This window comes from Gouania willdenowi, chromosome 7 (genome assembly GCF_900634775.1).
Source record: "Gouania willdenowi chromosome 7, fGouWil2.1, whole genome shotgun sequence".
In the NCBI taxonomy this organism is placed as follows: domain Eukaryota; kingdom Metazoa; phylum Chordata; class Actinopteri; order Blenniiformes; family Gobiesocidae; genus Gouania; species Gouania willdenowi.
In genome coordinates this window covers 15,569,639-15,588,733 of record NC_041050.1, presented here as the reverse complement: position 1 = coordinate 15,588,733, position 19,095 = coordinate 15,569,639, and the positions used below count along the sequence as shown (strand labels likewise).

The window sequence follows — 19,095 nt, the reverse complement described above, 5'->3', positions numbered from 1 at the left end:
AACGTAGGCCTCAATAAGGTGTTGAGAGAAAAGATTAGAGGTGATTACATCCCTCCCCCCTTCTTTCTCACTCTCTCTGACACCGGTGTCAGGGCAGAGGAGAGGTAGACTTTCAGTTCAAGTCCACACACACATTGTGAAACAGTAGACGTTCCCTTATGCATTTTTAACAGCTCGGCAGATGATGGGGACAGTGTGTTCACAGATGGTGAGAGCAGCTGATGAGGTGAGTCCATATTCTCCTGTTTGCTGATATGTTTCTATTTTGGTATATACCAACTTTCTCAAATGTTAATTAAAGCATCGTAAAAGGAGTGCTTTGGTGTCTGTAGGATCTTAATCACTGAATTGACTGTGACTGGTCTAACATGGGGTAGAGGCGTCCTTAACAAATACAGGGGTAAAGACTTTTTGAACTTTTGTGCTTGTTGATGGAATAAAATATGATGCAGATCTAAGGATTCATTTGGGAGAGCCTCGTTCAAAGTGTACGTTTTTTTTTTTTTTTTCCTCAACATTTCAACCAGATCTTTTAATTGAACAGCTTTGAGGAAAGATGGCAAGAGTAATAATATTGTTCAGTGGAGTTTATTCACAAGTCACAATTAGCAGCAGGCCTGCTGTTCCCGCAAACAGAACAGCTCTCACACAGGCGAGTATCAGAAACAAGAGTGTCCTGAGAAATGGGAGAAGACATTTTATCTTCTTGGGCTGAGTGTACCCCGTACAATAGTTTGGTTGGTGCAAGACGTTTGGGCTACTTATCAGTCACACAACAGTCCAAACCCTACAACTGTGATTTCTGAGCTTTTATGTGTTATCAACTAAATGTGGGTGTGTTGGTGTTGAGTCATAGTGACATGCAGCTAACAGGTCTTTAGAGATAACAGAGAGAAGCAACCTAAATTATATATATATATACAAAAATATACATATATATATTTTTTATTTATTTTTTTTTTTTTTTAATTGTTTTCTAATAGGGAAATGCCATGGAAAAATAATGAAAGCTCTCCATCTGACTTTTTTCAGTGACAGGCCAACAGTTTTGGTCTGGATGCTCCTTGGCTGACACCTCATCCTTCTGACCTTTGACCCTGCACATGAAAACAACTACAGGTTTGATCCTTTTTCCGCTGCAGACCACCTGACATATCTCTTTGGGAAGGACCTCTATATAATAGTGCGGGATCTCAGAGTTCTTTAGAGATTAAAGAGGAGATCAGAATGCCCGGAGCCAGCGGCGTTAATGTGGAGGGTTCCTGTGAGGCTCTATGTAGAACGCTGGTGTCTCAGAAGGGGATCCAGAGAGAAACAACAGACATCTCACAGTCCGTTCTCTACACGTCCCTGATGGGCCTGCTGCTGGTCACTGACAATGAGGTATGGACAACACAACATAACTAGTGATGCATTGAGAGCTATGAACTGGCATTACTTTAAAATGGTTTATTTCTTTTTATGGAGTGCATGGTTTCCAGAGGACAAAGACAAATAACACAATAACACACGTGTTTAAGAAGCCGTCAGCACTTCCTTGGTCTATAATAGGATGAATACTGGAGACTGACCTCCTTTTAGCCTCTCTTGTTATACTAATAAGATAATGAGGGTAAATCTGTCCTGACAAAGTTACATAAGCACATACACTAACTTGGACAGTCACATGTAACATGAGTACAGGCAGAGGTCAAAATGTTGAACACTATCGTAATATACACTAAACCTGAAATACAATGAGAAATACACTCACATCTGAAAATATCGATGAGACTGTACGCTATTTATCTAGATAATTTCATCAAATTTGATTTCTTTTTACCTCCTCTTCAGAGGTTATTTTCTCACCGGCATTTATTTCAACACTCAGTCAATACTGTTTTAAATTGGGCTTTTCATACAAAAAACAATGCAGCTCGAAGTGCTTTACAAAGTTAAAAACAATATTTATTTGTTTACTATTGTTATTTATTGTTATTGTTTGTTTGATGTATTATTTGTTTGTATGTCATACTTTTAACATAAACCTGCAAACATACAGTATGTTAGCAGGTTTACGTTATAAGAACTTAACAGACTTTGATTTTTTTCAACCACAGATAGGCCTTACACCATGAAAGGGTATTGGGATCAATCTACTGATTCTGGATCAGTTTATCATTATTATAATTTCTATCTCAGTGTCTAATGACCGATCATTATGAAAATTGACTCGGTTAAGTTGGGTTGGTTCCTTAATTACACTACTGAGTTTAAATCGGCTCAGGTCCAGCACATTTCATCACATTTTTTATTTTTTTTAAATGGGGGGTACTCATACATTTGGACCTACTGTAAATTTCTTCCAAGCCTTTAAAATGTGAATGATCATTGTACCATGATCAGGATCACTGATCCAGATAACTGCAAATAATATATTTGGCAAAAAGGAGATTTGGTGCTTGGCAGAGGTTTACGCTGTCTGAGGGCTTATGTTTCATTAAATGTAATTACTTTTAATTGATTCACTTTTTTAAACAAGATACTTGTGCATCCTACAAATGTTATAATGCAGTGGATGGTAAACTTTCACAACTCAGGAAAAGATGAATCCAGGGGCTTTATACAGTATACAGTATAGTCAAAACTCCAGGAAAACATCGATAGTTCTTAAATACCACTTGTGGTGCCCCTGGACACATCATTAGGGATGTAACCTGGGATCACGGGGTTTTGGGTCTTTCAACAATCAGACCCCCTCCCCCAGGCGACCCAGCCGGGGCTGATCAAGCCCCAGCTTGTGCCCAGGTAGCGCTACCCTACGTGCCTCTGAACCACAGCCACCTTGACGCCACTTCTGCTACGTCGGTAGCCAACTTGATGGCCCTTTGCTGGCTGGCCCCTGCGATACCCAGCATCTTGTAGGCCCTGCAGAGAGACTGGCCCGCAAATCCTCTGCATCCCACTTTGATGGACTGTCATCTTGCCCGCCAACCATTGCTCTGGCATTCCTCCACTAGCTTGGAGTACTTTGTCCTCTTCCTCTCATGGGCTTCCTCCATTCTGTCCTCCCAACGCACACTTACGCTGAGGTAAGAACAATGTCTGACCTCAAAGTCGTTCTTGCCCTTCTGGGAACTTTAGTTGCTCCCCCAGGTCAACCTTCAGCTCCCAATCACGCGTCGTTGTCAACAGGCCAGGGGAGGTATTTCGGGTGACCACTGCAATCTTCTCCCCAGCTCTGACAATAGTGATGCTTTTCTTCATTGGGCCAAGGCTCTTGCTGTGGCTACTTTCGCAGCAGATGGAATTCGCTATTGCCTTCAGGACCTGGTCGTGTCTCCAATGGTAGCGCCCTTCACCCAGGGCTTTCAGACAGCAGCTGAGGATGTGCTACAAGGTTCCTCTCCTCTGGCTGAAGGGGCAAGCGGGTGTCTCCGCCTTCCCCCAGATGCAGAGGTTGGATGGGCTCAGCAGCACTTCATAAATCGCCTGGATCAACAATTTTATTTGGTGGGGCTCAGCTTTCCACAGCTCGGTCCATGTAACTTTACGCTCCAGAGCTTGCTCCCATCTCATCCAGGCTCCCTGCTGCCGCATTCCCACCATCTGGCTGGCCCGCTTCTCCTCTACTCCTGCTCACAAATCCTCGAGGATCAGCGACATCCTCTCTCTCCCCTGTGCTTTGTTATAGTGAGTTGTTCTACCGCTACCCAGGCCAGCTCTTCCTTGTGCCAATTTGCCCACCAGTACCCTCTGCCGCAGCTTTGACTCTGCAAAGTCCACAGCCACAGCAGCTCTCCACTTCCGTCCCGTCCGGACCTTGATCTCAGCCTTGGTGATCTTTGGGTCGTTAGACTCCCGGTTTTGGAGCAGCTCCCTGGACCGAGCCACCATGAACTCTTTGCTTAGGCTGCTCATGGGGAGCTTCAGCTTGTTGCTTTGCCCGTATAGAGCAATGCTGCTCAGGCTTCGCGGCAGTCCCAGCCACCTGCGGAGAAACCTGCTGACCCTCATCTCGAAGCCTTCCACTGTTGAAATGGGGCATTCATAGACCAAGAGGGGCCAGGGGATCCAAGGGAGAATGCCATACTGGTAAATCCAGGCCTTGAACTTGCCAGGGAGGCCATACTTATCCACAGCAGCCAACCAGGTCTCCAGCTCCTGATTGGTTACTTGTATGCAACTACTGCATTTCATGAGTTCAGACTTTTCCACATTTTCTCACAGACTAATTTTGACACCCCTATTCTATAGATGTGATTTTATCTGTATTTTCTTCCATAAATTATTACCCCGGATAGAAATGTTCAATCCTTTAATGGTCAATCAAATATTGTTGTCAGACTTTCATTAATGTATATTCCAAGTGCTGTACTTGTGTCAATTTTCAAATACTGTTTATTTTCTGTCACAGAAAGAGCAACTCACCATAGGAAGTGGAAGAGTTGGCCTTAGGAACATCGGAAACACAGTAAGTCTTAAGATGTATTGAAGCCCTTTAAATAATTATCCAATTGGACTTTTAAACGAACATCCTCACCTATTTGTGACTCTATTTGTGTTTAGTGTTTCCTAAATGCGGTGGTTCAGTGTTTGTCTCATACGTGCTGCCTGCGAGACTACTGCCTCCTCAAGTCTTACAAGCAGGAGAAGTTTTCTAAAGATGAGCCTCTGCTCATGGATGGTATGTTTCTGCTCATTTAAGCACATGTGCCAAACTCAAGGCCCGGGGGCCAATTCCGGCCCTTTAGGGCATCCAATTCAGCCCGCAGCAGCAAGTAAAAATGATAGAAACAACATGAAGAATCAATGTGTAAATTACCAATTATGTAAATTTTGCAGTCCCTCAAAATACACAAATTCAATGAAACTTTACAATATTTGCCAGCTCACATAGTTGTCCCATGTACAGTATATATCACATGATGGCAATCGTTTTCAAAAGCAAATTGTTGAAAGAGCTCTCAATTTTTCCCCAAAATCCTGCAATTTAACTCAAATTATTCCACAACATTTCCCCAAATTAAATAAAAATTCATCACAAAATCAAGGTGATGATCCTGCAGGGACTGATATCTGTCACTTACTGCTTGGATATTGTCTGTGCTTTACATACTTTACTTATCATTTAAAGGTGGAAGTGCAAAGTAGGGCATATTATTGTAGAAATTCCTTGTTTTCCCGCATGTAATCTGTGGCCCACTTGAGATCAAACTGGGTTATATTTGGCCCCTGATTTAAAATGAGTATGTGACCCCTGCATTAAAGAGTAACTAAACCCCTAAACCACTTTTTTCTGTTGAAAACAAATGTATTTGGTATGAAGTAGTGTTGTTGTTTGATTCTTGTCCAACTTTTGTTTTTATAATTTCCAGCCTAGATGCACATCAACCTAAACCTCAGGGTTTAAACATATGGTCCCTCTTTTCTTACTCACCTCTTTTTGTTCACTTGTTGTCTTGTACCAGCTTTTTCTCAGGTGCTGTCAGGCCTTTGGGACGCCAATGACGGAGGCACAGTTGTAAATCCCAGGAAGTTTTACAGTGTTTTTAGAGAAGTTGTGCCTTACTTCAGTGGTTACAGGTGAAAACTTGGTCTTTATTTTATCCTCCTGTTTAATAATATCTTCCTTCAAAGCTTGCTTGCAGTGATTTATCACTTTTCAGTGTTTTGTGTTTTAATCCAGTCAACAGGACGCTCAGGAGTTCCTCAGGTTTCTACTGGACAAGCTGCACACGGAAATAAACCGCAGGCCGTACATCAGGAGAATCCACAACGACTCGGAACAGAAATATGCCAGATTTCGGTACGTTGGTGTTTTAATTTACTACTCAATCTTTCAACGTCCATGTCCATGTTTAACCCTCCTATTATCCTTGGGGTCAATTTGACCCTATTCAATGTTTTTAACTCAAAAAATAATAGCTGACTTTGTTTGTTTTGGGTTTTTTGCTTCATATTTCATGACTTTTCCTAATTTGATGAGTACAACTCATGAAGCATAAAATGACCTTGTTAATATATTTTCAATGTGCTGATATTGCACACATTGGTGTTCCTCTGGGGTCAATTTGACCCTAAGCTGTTTTAGCTGTGTAAAGCATGTCTGTCTGTGTGTGACCCATGTGTGACTTTACATCCCCACACCTGCAGGTGCAAAGTTTATACCTATATATACTTATATATTTTTATGTTACTTTTGACCAGATTTACAACAATGTTTGTGAAATTTGTGATAATTTTTTTTCTTGTAAAAATATAATCACAATGTCTGTGTTAAATCTAAATGTTACAATGAAATGTAAATGTTAAATCTAAATGCTAAATGTCAATGTTAAATCTGAATCTAAATGTTAAATGCTAAATCTAAACTGTGAATTTGCATATTAGCTAAATATTTAGTTTCACCCGTGACATTTAGATTTAACATTTTAGATTAAGATTGACCCCAAGGGTCAGTAATATTTGAGGATAATAGCAGGATTAAATGTCTTCTTCTGCAACAGACTTTCAGAAGAGGCATCTGTCATGTGGAAGAAGCACCGAGAGAGAGATGACAGCAGAATAGTTGGTAAGAAGTACATACCGTGAAAAAAATGAAAAAAAAAAAAAAACACATTTATTTTCTTTGTAGTTTGATTTCCATCAAGGTGTGACCTCTCCTCATTCTATTTTTCTGGCAGATCTGTTCTCGGGTCAGCTGAGGAGCTCGCTGCACTGCTCCATGTGTTCACACCACTCCAACACATTTGATGTGTTCTGTGATCTGTCACTGCCCATCCCTAAGAGAAGCTCCACTGGAGAGGTGACGCTGAGGCAGTGCCTGGATCTCTTTTCTCAGGAGGAGAAACTGGACAGGGACAATTCACCGGTGAATGGAAAAAAACAAATAAGTGTTACTTTTGACCAATGTTTTTAAAATGTAGTTTTAGTCATAGTCTTGTGACTAAAATGCATAATGTCAATATTTAGACTATTTCAGCTATAGTCTACTTTTAGTCAACTACATGACATTGTGATTTTAGTCGACTAAATCTGCTACAGATATAGTGGACTAAAATATAAAGTATGAGTTTATGCATTTTTAAAGATTCAATTACCATTTATCAACCTGATATTGGATGGTTTGATGTTTGTAAATACACACACAGACAGATTGATGTGATAAATGCGCATGATCACAGGATCAGGATTTTGTCCCATGTGATGAAATTATGGTTTCAATTTTACGAGTCAATGAAAATTTTATTAATATTATACATTTTTAATACAGTTTTCAGCAACTTGTATTTTTTATCCCCCGCCACAAAGTGTGAAGGGGGATATAACCACATTTGGTGTGTGGCTTTAGGGTATTAATACCTTGATGGAGTTCGAAAATGAGAATTGCGCAATTATTTTTTGCGGAGTTATTTCCCTTGTTCCGTTTTTTTGGACTCTGTTCGAGGTATCTTCAAAGGGGACCGCTTTTCTCAGAAACCTTTTAAGATAGGATAACTACATTTGGTGTGTGATTTCAGGGTATTAATACCTTGATGGAGTTCGAAAATGAGAAGCACACAATTATTTTTTTCCAGAGTTATTGCCCTTGTGCTGTTGTTTTTTTTTTTTTACTCTGTTCGAGGTATCTTCAAAGGGGACAGCTTTTCTCAGAAACCATTTAAGATAGTTCGTGATTTTATATTCTGATGTGATAATATTTTCTTATGTATACATCTAAGTTCTTATATTTAAGACATTTAGGAAAAGATTGTGAATTATAATGACAACCAATCTGGCGGGGGATGCTGATGACTATGTCTTTTTGTTTAATAGTTATAGTCTAGTTATTGTCAGTTGGAGAAAAAAAAAACTATATATGACAAAATCTTTTAGTTGACAAAATGAACACTGTATGTTGTAAGTTTAGTTGCTATGTGGAGTATGCAGGATTATTGCTCTCTGTGCTGGTTTGCATGTTCTCCCTGTGTGCTTTTTTTACTGGGTAGTCTATTGTGTTTATTGGGGCTGTGGACTTGTGACTGAAATCAGGGAATAATTGCATGAGTGTGAGACAAAAAAAAAAGAAGTAAAACCTCATCATTATTTTCTCTCAGCCAAATTATGTTTTTAGATATTATTGAATTTATTTTTAAAGATTTTACCATCATTAGCAATAGGAGGTGATACCCAGCCTCCCTTTTAACTGATCGGTTTGATTAGTGTTAGAATCAATATATTCTAATTATCCATCCCTTCTCACTTCAAGGACGCAGGTTGTAGGCTAATTAAAGTGAAAAACGAGCAAAGTTACAGGCAAAAACAATTACAGACCTGGCAAAGTTGCAAACTATTAAAAAAAGATGTAATAGATCTAACAAAATCGTGTCGTATAAAAGTATAATTTTAATGTTGTAATGTTTGTCTGTTTGTATATCTTTAGATGTGTGAGAGGTGTAACAGGAGAACTGAGTGCACCAAGCGCCTGTCCATCCAGAGGTTTCCCCAAGTTATAGTCCTCCGTATCCTTGGCAACCCAGTCTGACTGTATATGATCATTGATAGCTGATGTTATTCTGTCAATCTGAAGCATGTAATGATGTTTCTTAACAGTCTCCTTTAGATCTGAATCGTTTTACCATGTCAAAATGGTCGATCAGTAAAAGCACCGTTTATGTGTCTTTCCCTCTCACTAACCTGGACCTCGGACCCTATGGACCCGTTGACTGCGGTAATAACTACGTTATTTTCTTGCATTTTAAAGTCATCCATGTTGTGTTCAAAATTAAATTCATTAAAAGGTGCAGGATGATAAAATGGTCTTAAGTTTATGTTCAATAATGAATGTGTTGTCTGGTGATATAACTGCTGGCTAAAAAAAAAAATCAAAGAATCTGAAAAACAACTATTTATTTTTTAATTCTTAGGGTAAAAAGAGCTAAACGTTTAGCTGTAAACACCAATAAAATGATTACAAATTTAACCCATGAGCGTACGAGGCCAAAAAGTCTACCCATGGTTTAAAGACCACAATCACAAACGTTACATTACACCTGGTTGCCCTGCAGCCCCACGCTTTACGAGTTGATCGTCTCATGCACCCTGGATAAGGAACCGAAAAAAGGCAGTTAGAAAGAAAAGATGCATTCTCTAAAAATACTGAGGCTCTTCCTCTGCAGCCGCATCCTGTTGGTTTCTGCTAAAGGTGGGAGAAACCATTCACTCTTCTTTTTAAAAAAAAAATCTGTCTTAAGCTGATAAATACCCAAACCTCACAGGGTAGAAGAGCTTTGATATTGTGGGATAAATGTCCATTAAAAAAAAACTAAATGAACCAGTTATAACACTGGTCAGAGTCAGGCAAATTATTTGATTAAAAACAACATGAACATTGAATGTACCCGCAGGATTTTTTATTATCTTGATAATAATTAATATCTAATATAAAGAAAACTATTTTTGTTTTGCAGGATATGCATTATGTATTGAAAATACTGACATTGTTTATTAATTTAGCACTTTTTGGAGGGATGCTATGAAGCGAGATTACCTCTTATCGCGCTAACTTCCAGGGTTTAATCAGTGTGTGCTGAACTACGAAGCTCGCTAATATCTTACTGAGCTAAATCACCATGGAAACTTATGCTGAACGACTAACCTGATTCACAAGCAGGTTTTGCTCTGGCAAGGATCTTAGCGAGTGATAAAGTCCCGCCTCCTGACCAATCCGTTCTTTTAGAAAGCGAGCTGTCCAATAAGAGGTGATGTGTGAACACGTCACTTTGTGGATCTGATCTAACAGTATACAGCTGACAGATCAGATCCACACAGCATCAATGTCTAAAAATTCTCTGCAATCCTTTCATTTACCAATGACATACTTTAGGAAAGATATAGATTTATATCTGATGGACTGATCTATAGTCAGCTGATGAAGCCTGTGTCTCGATCGTACGCGCGGAAGTGTGAAGTCATATTAATTCAATGAATTCATTAATATATAAGTCTTCACTCATCCACGCATACGAATCGAGACACAGGCTTCATCACCTGACTCTGTAAATGCGTAAAAGCGTCACATTATTTATGATATGAATCTATTGAATGGGATATCCCATCCAATGGATTAATATGAGGAATATTATTACGCTTTTACAGTGTCAGCAGCTTCCTGCCTGGATTCTTTCATTCCTGCCTTTTCTGTAACAACAGTGTTGTTTTTGGCCGGAATTACGGATTTTAATTATTCATAATTTTAAACTTAAGCAACACCTAACCTGATCGTTACCAAGTTATGAAGTGGATCAGATCTGAGCGCGTATAAAAGCTCCGCCTCTGCTCTTCGCTGTCATCATGGATTTAAATTCATTGTATTTGTTTAAGGTCATAAGCTCTTCCTTCCTGTGAAGACGCTCGCACTGCCAGTTTTCTCCATTGTAGTGATTGGTCAGGCGCTGCAATCTCCACCCCCTTTCATGTGAACGCGCATGTACACCGAGGCTGAAAACACTTGCCTTAAATCAGCTTGTTGTGATCGACTGTCGTAGGACAGCTTCTCTCTGACAGGGAATGTTTGGTTAGTTGAAGCCCGCTAACGGAGATTAATCCAGGATATAATTATCTAGATTCGTAGCATAGGGCCTTTATGTTTGAGAATTTGCATACCTGTTGTGTTTTTAAAGATATATTTACATAATTGTTTTTGAGACCGACAGACAGACAGAACAAACTCGAGAGATAAAGATACCATTAGTTCAAATTCACTCTGGCTTTGATCAGTGTATTTAGACAATGAATATGTTTACCATGAGTTTAATTCATGGCATTTAAAAGCATCTTTACAGAGTTTCTATAATGGGAAGTTAATCACTGTGTGTACCTGTTCCCACAGGTTCAGTCCTGTATGACTTATATGCAATATGTAATCATGCTGGCACGGTAAACATGGGGCATTACACCGCCTGCTGCTCTGATGGAAATGGTTGGTGTTTCTACAACGACTCAAGGTGAGACCGGCACAGCATCGACACCCTTTACATCTTCCTCTGCACTATTTTGTGTGAAGTCGGTGTTAAAATCTGTATGCATCCAACCAGGGTTGGGGTCAATTATAATTGTAATTGCGTAATGGATCATTCCTTACAGTTATTGCGTAATTATAACTGTAATTGTAATTTTAAAAATATGTTGCTGTTGTTGTAATCATAATTGAATTGTAATTGAGTTCAGATAATTGACTTTGTAATTACAATTGGCATTAACATTCTATAAAAAATGTCAATTGTAATTTAAATCTAGGCGTATACAGAAAAAAGGCTCAGACGCCCACACAGTATTTTTTTATGGATAAAGAAACCGAACAAGGTTACCAAGAAATTAAAAAAAACTAATTAGATGATATAGATAATATTGTTTTGGGTCAAAACTGACCTCACAAAAAGCTGACACAAGAATTTATTAAAGGCTCATTGATTGTGATAAATTGTAATTGAACTTTAGTAATTGAGAACCTAATTGCAATTGACTTTCAGGGGAAAGTAATAATTTTAATTGTAATTGGAAAAAAAATGCTGGTCATTGTAATCATAGTTGAGTTTTAATTGAGCATGGATAATTGAAGACATAATTGTAATTGAAAAATGTAATTGACCCCAACCCTGCATCCAAAAAAAATGCCGTAGAGATTTCTTTTTTTCAATTTGAGGATGATTCTAATCCCGCCCCACCATCTGTCCACCTGCAGTGTGACCCCAGTCACTGAGAGCCAGCTCCAGACCAATCAAGCCTACGTTCTGTTCTACCAGCGCAGCAACAGCACTGCTTCTGTCAGGAAATAGACCCAGGACTGGCTGAACCAGACAACCAATCACAGCAACTGCACCTCCAGTGTCCATAGAAACCAATAGAGGCAGGAGTTTTGTGTCTCTCCCATCGATAAACTGATCACTTTTCAATAAGCGTTGCCCTCAGCTGACCTCTGAGAGGAGTGAGAGCAAAGTCAGGCTTACTTTACAGGGGGCGTGAGAAGATGATCCCTGCCTCTGTAAAAGAGCTGAGGCTGCTGAGGCTGACTGCAGCCCTGAGTCTGTGTGGCCTAGTTACAGGCAGGAGGGAACAAAGTACTCACACGATGCAGAGCTCTCAATATTACTGCATACCATGCTTGCTCATAAGAAGAATCTTCAGTTGTACGTAACGTTGGCAATAAATACAAAAACTGTGTTCTTTTTTTTAACATTTATGTTTCAGTAATATATCACTCAATTGTTTTGTATTTGTACATGACAGGTGAACACCACACTTTAATGTATTTCGTTGCATTTGTACTGTATTTAAAACAGGAAATAAAATCTAAATGATCTGACAATTTTATTCCATCTTGTGTTTATTTATGTTAAAGTGAAAGGTTGTATGCAGACTATAACATAAGAAGAAGTGATTGATTAATTGTCATTGGCCTGAATTAAGTTATTAACTGTACTTCTTTCCCTCGTCGAGTCAGGAATTCGGCGCCAAAGGCCCCGACGTCCTGTATCATCATGAAGCATCCCTCGTCGTACGAAAGCAGACAAAAGGGTGACTTCTGTTGTTGTTAAACTTTTTCTTAAATCACGATTATTTTTAAGATAATTGGTGAAGAAGGTTTCCCTCTGTGCCATCAAAGACCTGGCCCTGTTCAAAGCTAAAGACTCATCTGTGTAGAAAGGCATTGGTACATAGTTCTGTGGCACTTGTTTTAAATGTGATAATGGTCTGTTTTTACTTATATATTATGCTGTTTTTAAATTGCATTCTTTTTATCATGTACAGCGCTTTGGTCAATTTTGGTTGTTGTAAAGTGCTTTAGAAGTAAAACTTGATTTGAAACTTGAAATGTTTTCCCTTTCAATTTTAGAATGAAAAAACCAAAACAACCAGCTGTAGGCTTACTTTGTTGTTGTTTACTCTCTTTGCCTAGTTATAATACTATAGATTGGTGCAGATTGTGATGCTGCATCACCCAACCAGTCTATAGTTAACACAGAGTATTGACTTTGTGTGTTTGTTCCAGTGTATTCTTTGTGTCTTTTAATGCGAGAGGGCTGTGCAATATAATTAAGCGCAAAGATTTATTTTTATTTGCTAAGGGAATGCGACGAATGTTCTTTTTTTGTTGTTCTTAATTTTTATCAACGCACATCTTGATTTTTTTACATCAGAATGGACTGTTTACAAGTTTTGTGTGTGTGTGTGTGCTAATAAAGTTTGATTTAAAAGAAAAAAGTCAGCAGGGCCTGCGGTTTGTGACGATTATTGCACATGCGTACAAGCGGTGGGCGGAGCCTCTTTGTCGGTCAGGAAGAGCAGAGGCAGACTGAGAAACGTCAAGGTAATCAAACTCTACCGACAGCCTTTAAGACACAGGTTGACTCGTATTCATGTCACAGTTGAGTGGTGGTAATGTGGTGACTACTGTGGTTGTGAGTTAGCAGAGTATACCGTGTAATAACAGCTATCCAAACGTCGGCAAACACCGCTAGCTTTGCTGCTAGCAGACGCTGCTGCTCGGTTTGACAGGCCGAGCAAATACAGCAGTGAGAGCAGAGCACGGAAATGTCCGGACAATATGTCTCAAACCGCCTGAAAACTCAACATACTGTAGCTCACGGCTTTTTTTTTTTTTACATTACCAAATATGTACACAAAATATCAGTTCCGTATGCGAAGTCCATTCTATAAAGAAAGCCTGTTTAGGCTAATGTTGCTGCACCGTTACTTGCAACATATGCCAACAAAACGCAACTTTACTGTACAGGCTCTACAGGTTTAGAAAGTAAATATTTTGTCTTGTAGCGGGAATGAATTATTTGAAGCAACACCTTGATATGTCTGTTTTGCAGAGATGGCTGCGATCAGGAAGAAGTTAGTGATAGTTGGAGACGGTGCTTGTGGAAAGACGTGTCTGCTCATCGTCTTCAGTAAGGACCAGTTCCCAGAGGTCTACGTCCCCACTGTGTTTGAGAACTATGTGGCGGATATTGAAGTGGACAGCAAACAGGTGAGAAATCCTGAAAATATGACGTGCTAAATGTCTAATCGTCAGGGTATGGTTTACATGATAAATTACAGCACTGAACAAAACTCCACACTTTGTTTGTTTATGACGATGTCTTTGAACTGCTTGTTTTGGTCATATTTAAAACTTGCTTTTAAAAAAAAAATCAGACTTGATCAGGTTTTTATAAGGCAGTGGCTATCAATACGTAGCACGTATTAATATAGGAAGTGCCTATTGATACAGAAAAGTATCCATAGCCCCGAGGACTATGTTAGGATGGCCAAGTGGTCTAAGGCGCCTGACTCAAGAATTCTTCCTTCCGCTGCCGTGGGTTCAAATCCCGCCTGTGTCATATATATTTTTTCATTTTAACATATTTAACACGGCAAATTCCACCTTTAAAAATACATATACGAACAAATTAAAATTTTAGGGTATTTCCTGGGTAAGGGTTAGGGCTAAAATAAAAGGGTTAGCGGGGTAGCTAAAAATAAATATGAGCTAAAATAAAACTGACGGAACTATCACGTCACCTAAACTGGCCAATGAGGGGTGCTGCGTATGAATAGACTGGCAGTCTATTGACACATTTTTGTATCAACAGCCATGGTGATCAATATACCGGCATTCTATCCATACGCAACGCCCCTAATTTTCCAGTTTACGTAACATGATAGGTGCACCACATGACCTGAACTGGCCAATGAGACACTGTGCACTTGTACTTCCGTTTGTATTAATACGTCAACTACGTTACGGACTAACCCTAACCTACGTTACAGACTAACTAACTCTAACCCTAACCTACCTTACGGACGAACTAACCCTAGCCTACATTACAAACTAATTAACCTATGTTACGTACTACCTAACCCTAACTCTAAACTACGTTACAGACTAACTAACCCTACCCCAAAACTACGTTACGGACTAACTAACCCTAACTGTAACCCTACCCCTAAACTAAGTTACGGACTACCTAACCCTAACCCTAACCTACCTTACGGATGAACTAACCCTAGCCTACATTACAAACTAATTAACCTATGTTACGTACTACCTAACCCTAACTCTAAACTACGTTACAGACTAACTAACCCTACCCCAAAACTAAGTTACGGACTAACTAACCCTAACCGTAACCCTACCCCTATACTACGTTACGGACTAACTAACCCTAACTCTAAACTATGTTACGGACTAACTAACCTACGTTATGGACTAACTAACCCTAACCTACATTACGAACTAACTAACCTACGTTACGTACTAACTAACCCTAACTCTAAACTACGTTACAGACTAACTATCCCTAACCCTAAACTGTGTTATGTACTAACTAACCCTAACTCTAAACTACATTACAGACTAACTATCCCTAACAATAAACTGTGTTATGTACTAACTAACCCTAACTCTAAACTACGTTACAGACTAACTATCCCTAACCCTAAACTGTGTTATGTACTAACTAACCCTAACTCTAAACTACGTTAGACTAACTATCCCTAACAATAAACTGTGTTATGTACTAACTAACCCTAACTCTAAACTACGTTACAGACTAACTATCCCTAACCCTAAACTGTGTTATGTACTAACTAACCCTAACTGTAAACTACGTTACAGACTAACTAACCCTAACCCTAAACTACGTTACAGACTAACTAACCCTAACTCTAAACTATGTTACAGGCTAACTAACCCGACCCCAAAACTTAGGGACTAACTAACCCTAACGCAACCCCTAAACTACGTTACGGACTAACTAACCTACGTTACGTACTAACTAACCCTAATCCACGTTACAGACTAACTAACCCAAACGTAACTCTAACCCTAAACAACGTTACGGACTAACTAACCTTAACCGTAACTCTAACCCTAAACTACATTACAGACTAACTAACCTTAACCGTAACTCTAACCCTAAACTACGGTAAGGACTAACTAACCCTAACTCTAAACTATGTTACAGACTAACTAACCCTAATCCTAAACAACGTTACGGACTAACTAACCCAAATTGTAACCCAACCCAACAAAAAAGGAGTCAAATTTCATAAAGGTTCGTCAATTATTAACAGAGATATGAGTTTTGGGAATTTCGCCAATGATTGATTGATTGATTGATTATTAAATCTGATCCAGATTCAGTTTATTGATCCAAAATGTTTTGGAATCTTCCATGGTATAAGGTCTATCTTTGGTATTAAAAAAAAAAAAGTCAAAGTCCGTTAAGTGCTTTTGACATAATCCTGTTAACAATGTGTTTGGTAGTTTTTGATGGTAAACAAAGTTTATCAATATTTAGTTTTATTTATTTAGTTTTATTATACATATATACTCAAATCTATTATATGTCAAAAGCAACTAAGAATTTAATGCATTTATTAGTGTTTTCCTGACATTTGGGCTAAATGTAAAGAAATTTTATTTAATAAAAGATTGCATCCACATGGACCATATGTGAAAAAAGATTATAAAATGACTGGGAATGATATATTGATATGTTGAAATCATAATAACTAATTTATTTTATGAATGTTTTCCAAACATTTTGGCTTCTGACGTAAAGAAAATGTGTTATTGGCTGGTAACGAGAGGGTAACCTACAGCTGACATAATGCATAATCAATAAATTCCCACTTCTGAAACAAAAAAAAGTAAAACAAAAAATGTTCCCCAATTTCAAATTTAAAACAAATCTATTCAAAAAATTCTCTTTGTTTGTCCTGCCCCGTTTCAGGTGGAGCTCGCACTTTGGGATACAGCCGGTCAGGAAGATTACGACAGACTGAGGCCTCTTTCCTACCCCGACACAGACGTTATCCTCATGTGCTTCTCTGTGGACAGCCCTGACAGTTTAGGTGCCTTTAAAGTCTAAAGCAAAAATAAAAATTACAAAGAAATTTAGGTAAAATAAATATTTGTTGCTTATTAATGTGTGCTTTTATTTGCTGATTGCAGAGAACATCCCTGAAAAGTGGACCCCTGAAGTCAAACACTTTTGCCCAAATGTTCCTATTATCCTTGTGGGCAATAAAAAAGATCTACGTAATGACGAGCACACCAGACGGGAGCTGGCAAAAATGAAACAGGTTTGTGTTGTCATACTTTATGAAGTGAAAAAAGAAAGACACGAAATAAACAGTTTCTGTGACTGATTTTCAGGAACCAGTGAGGTATGAAGACGGCAAGGAGATGGCAAACCGCATCGGTGCCTACGGTTACCAAGAGTGTTCTGCTAAAACCAAAGATGGTGTGAGGGAAGTCTTTGAGTTGGCCACTAGAGCTGCACTGCAGGCAAAGAAACGTTCCAAGAGATCCCTTTGCACTCTGTTATAGGCTCTGACAGCAGGCCGTCGTTCCTTAAGCACAGTTTAAGAGGCCAGTTGTCGGACAAGGAAAGTAATTTGTTAAGGTTGGGCTAGAAATGACACGTAAACGCTCAGTTCTGATCTCATAATAATGCCAGCCTATTACAGCAGATCTGAACCCACCTGATAGGCCTGTGCGCTGGTTCTATGAAATACATTTGTGCACATTTTTTTTTTCTGTGGTTTTTTTCTTCTCGCACATCTTCAGACCTTTTTACAGATCTCCAGGTTTGGAGGATTGGTGCTGGGGTTGAGGGCAATTTAACGTTGACTACACACTTGTATGGGTAAAAGCATGCCATGCTGGGTATGAAGAGAAAAATATTGTTTTTTTTTTAGTTTTTTTTTAGGCCAAATACAGTAAAGAAAAGGCCTGGAATGAAACTAAATTTCCAACTTGAGTAAGGGTTCATATTGTGTCTCAGTGGATCTCACATAGTAACGCCTCCATGCAGTGCCTTGAAAGTTATGGTCAAGAAATGTAAGTGGAGAGGTTGGAACTCTGATTTTGGGTTATTTTTTTTTTTACATCATTGGTGGTGTCCATTCATTATAATCCTCCCCCATCGCTGAACTCTTCTCCTGGTCCTTCTGACTCGGGCACTATGCAGCGGTATGCTTAATCTGAATTGAGGAGATATTTTTCCAATACTGAATAATTGAACCTGTACTTCAGAGTGTGTTTATGAAACACTATGGTTGTCCTCTTCTCCCAGTGCAGCTCTGCATGCAGTGAATGTGTGTATATAATTGTGCGCCTGTGTAGTAACATATATCTTTGTATGTATGGAAAGACCTGTGTGACCGACCTAATCTCTCTCGTTGCCATGCCAAAGTTACCCCTGATTGGCCATCATGTGTCATGGCACAGCTGGGTAATTAAAATAACAGTGACAGAAGCCTTCACTTTACAGGAGACGTTGTACCATAAAGCTAGAGGCACAATCAGGTTCAACACATACGTTTATAAGACCTCTTTTTTTTGTGTATAGCAGGTATTGATTTGTAATATTCAGTGGATAAAGTCATGAGTAGTCAATATTATTCCTTATAGATTATTACTTTTTCTTTTGTGTTTTTGTTCAGTAAGTACTGTATGTCTTACAAGGCTTTGTCTGTAAGGCCTGATGTGTATTTCATGCTTGCCTTTAACTCCTATCGCTCCATTCCCACCTTAATTATTCTGTCATTATTGTACTCCCAAACATTTTATGGTTAAGTTCCTTTTTCTTTATTGCACATTTTAATCATTTTTACTTAAATCTACTGTTGTGGTTAGTTCCTATCAAGTAAATGAATAGTTGAAATGCTGTATTGGCTCATTTATTGGAATGGTGACGGTGGAGGTGTTTAGGTAGAGGATGTTGGGAGTTGAGTTGCCACAACATGTTTGCCTTTGTTTTTATATACTATGTTATGTGGGATATTTCTGGATTTAGTTGTTTTGTTTGATGACAGCTTTATAAAAAAAAAACAATCTTTTCAGTTGAATAAATCTGTTTACTGCTTTTAAGGATGTTTTGTCTGTTATCTCACAAGAACAATTCATCAGCCAGTCTTAATGTTATGATTAGGGATGCACGATATGTCAATATCTCATTACTGAATAGCTCCAAAGACACACAAACTGACAGGAAAATACAGAAAACAGCAACAGGAAAGGAAGTGACCCCAAAATGCACAAATTGACAAAATAAGTGCAGAAAATTACAACAA

The 19,095-nt window shown here is 38.8% G+C and overlaps 2 protein-coding genes across 3 annotated transcripts; both read left to right on the top strand.

Annotated features, from left to right (window-relative positions):
- The first annotated feature begins 92 nt into the window (after positions 1 to 92).
- Positions 93 to 12,249, top strand: usp21 (ubiquitin specific peptidase 21). 2 transcript variants are annotated; one of them, XM_028453516.1, is made up of 13 exons: positions 93 to 226; positions 1,033 to 1,119; positions 1,198 to 1,383; positions 4,397 to 4,453; positions 4,549 to 4,666; positions 5,451 to 5,565; positions 5,669 to 5,788; positions 6,489 to 6,553; positions 6,666 to 6,853; positions 8,405 to 8,483; positions 8,585 to 8,692; positions 10,853 to 10,967; positions 11,705 to 12,249. In XM_028453516.1, exons 3-13 carry the CDS (start codon positions 1,228 to 1,230, stop codon positions 11,796 to 11,798), a joined length of 1,215 nt encoding a protein of 404 aa, XP_028309317.1. In that variant the 5' UTR covers positions 93 to 226; positions 1,033 to 1,119; positions 1,198 to 1,227; the 3' UTR covers positions 11,799 to 12,249. The 2 variants fall into 2 exon arrangements, with proteins under 2 accessions (XP_028309317.1, XP_028309316.1); XM_028453515.1 differs by having other exon boundaries at positions 1,033 to 1,383.
- A 978-nt stretch (positions 12,250 to 13,227) lies between these two features.
- LOC114466761 (rho-related GTP-binding protein RhoA-C-like) lies at positions 13,228 to 18,892 on the top strand. Its single transcript, XM_028452477.1, has 5 exons — positions 13,228 to 13,330; positions 13,842 to 13,999; positions 16,749 to 16,869; positions 16,970 to 17,100; positions 17,174 to 18,892. Exons 1-5 carry the CDS (start codon positions 13,261 to 13,263, stop codon positions 17,345 to 17,347), a joined length of 654 nt encoding a protein of 217 aa, XP_028308278.1. The 5' UTR covers positions 13,228 to 13,260; the 3' UTR covers positions 17,348 to 18,892.
- The last annotated feature ends 203 nt before the right edge of the window (positions 18,893 to 19,095 follow it).

What these genes read in the sequence shown, in the direction of transcription:
- usp21 (XM_028453516.1), top strand. Translation starts at nt 1,228, where the DNA reads ATGCCCGGAGCCAGCGGCGTTAATGTGGAGGGTTCCTGTGAGGCTCTA. An exon ending in TGCTGGTCACTGACAATGAG is followed by an intron (nt 1,384 to 4,396) that starts GTATGGACAACA and finishes TTTCTGTCACAG; the next exon opens with AAAGAGCAACTCACCATAGG. An exon ending in TGAGCCTCTGCTCATGGATG is followed by an intron (nt 4,667 to 5,450) that starts GTATGTTTCTGC and finishes GTCTTGTACCAG; the next exon opens with CTTTTTCTCAGGTGCTGTCA.
- LOC114466761 (XM_028452477.1), top strand. Translation starts at nt 13,261, where the DNA reads ATGCGTACAAGCGGTGGGCGGAGCCTCTTTGTCGGTCAGGAAGAGCAG. An exon ending in TTGAAGTGGACAGCAAACAG is followed by an intron (nt 14,000 to 16,748) that starts GTGAGAAATCCT and finishes GCCCCGTTTCAG; the next exon opens with GTGGAGCTCGCACTTTGGGA. An exon ending in AGCTGGCAAAAATGAAACAG is followed by an intron (nt 17,101 to 17,173) that starts GTTTGTGTTGTC and finishes ACTGATTTTCAG; the next exon opens with GAACCAGTGAGGTATGAAGA.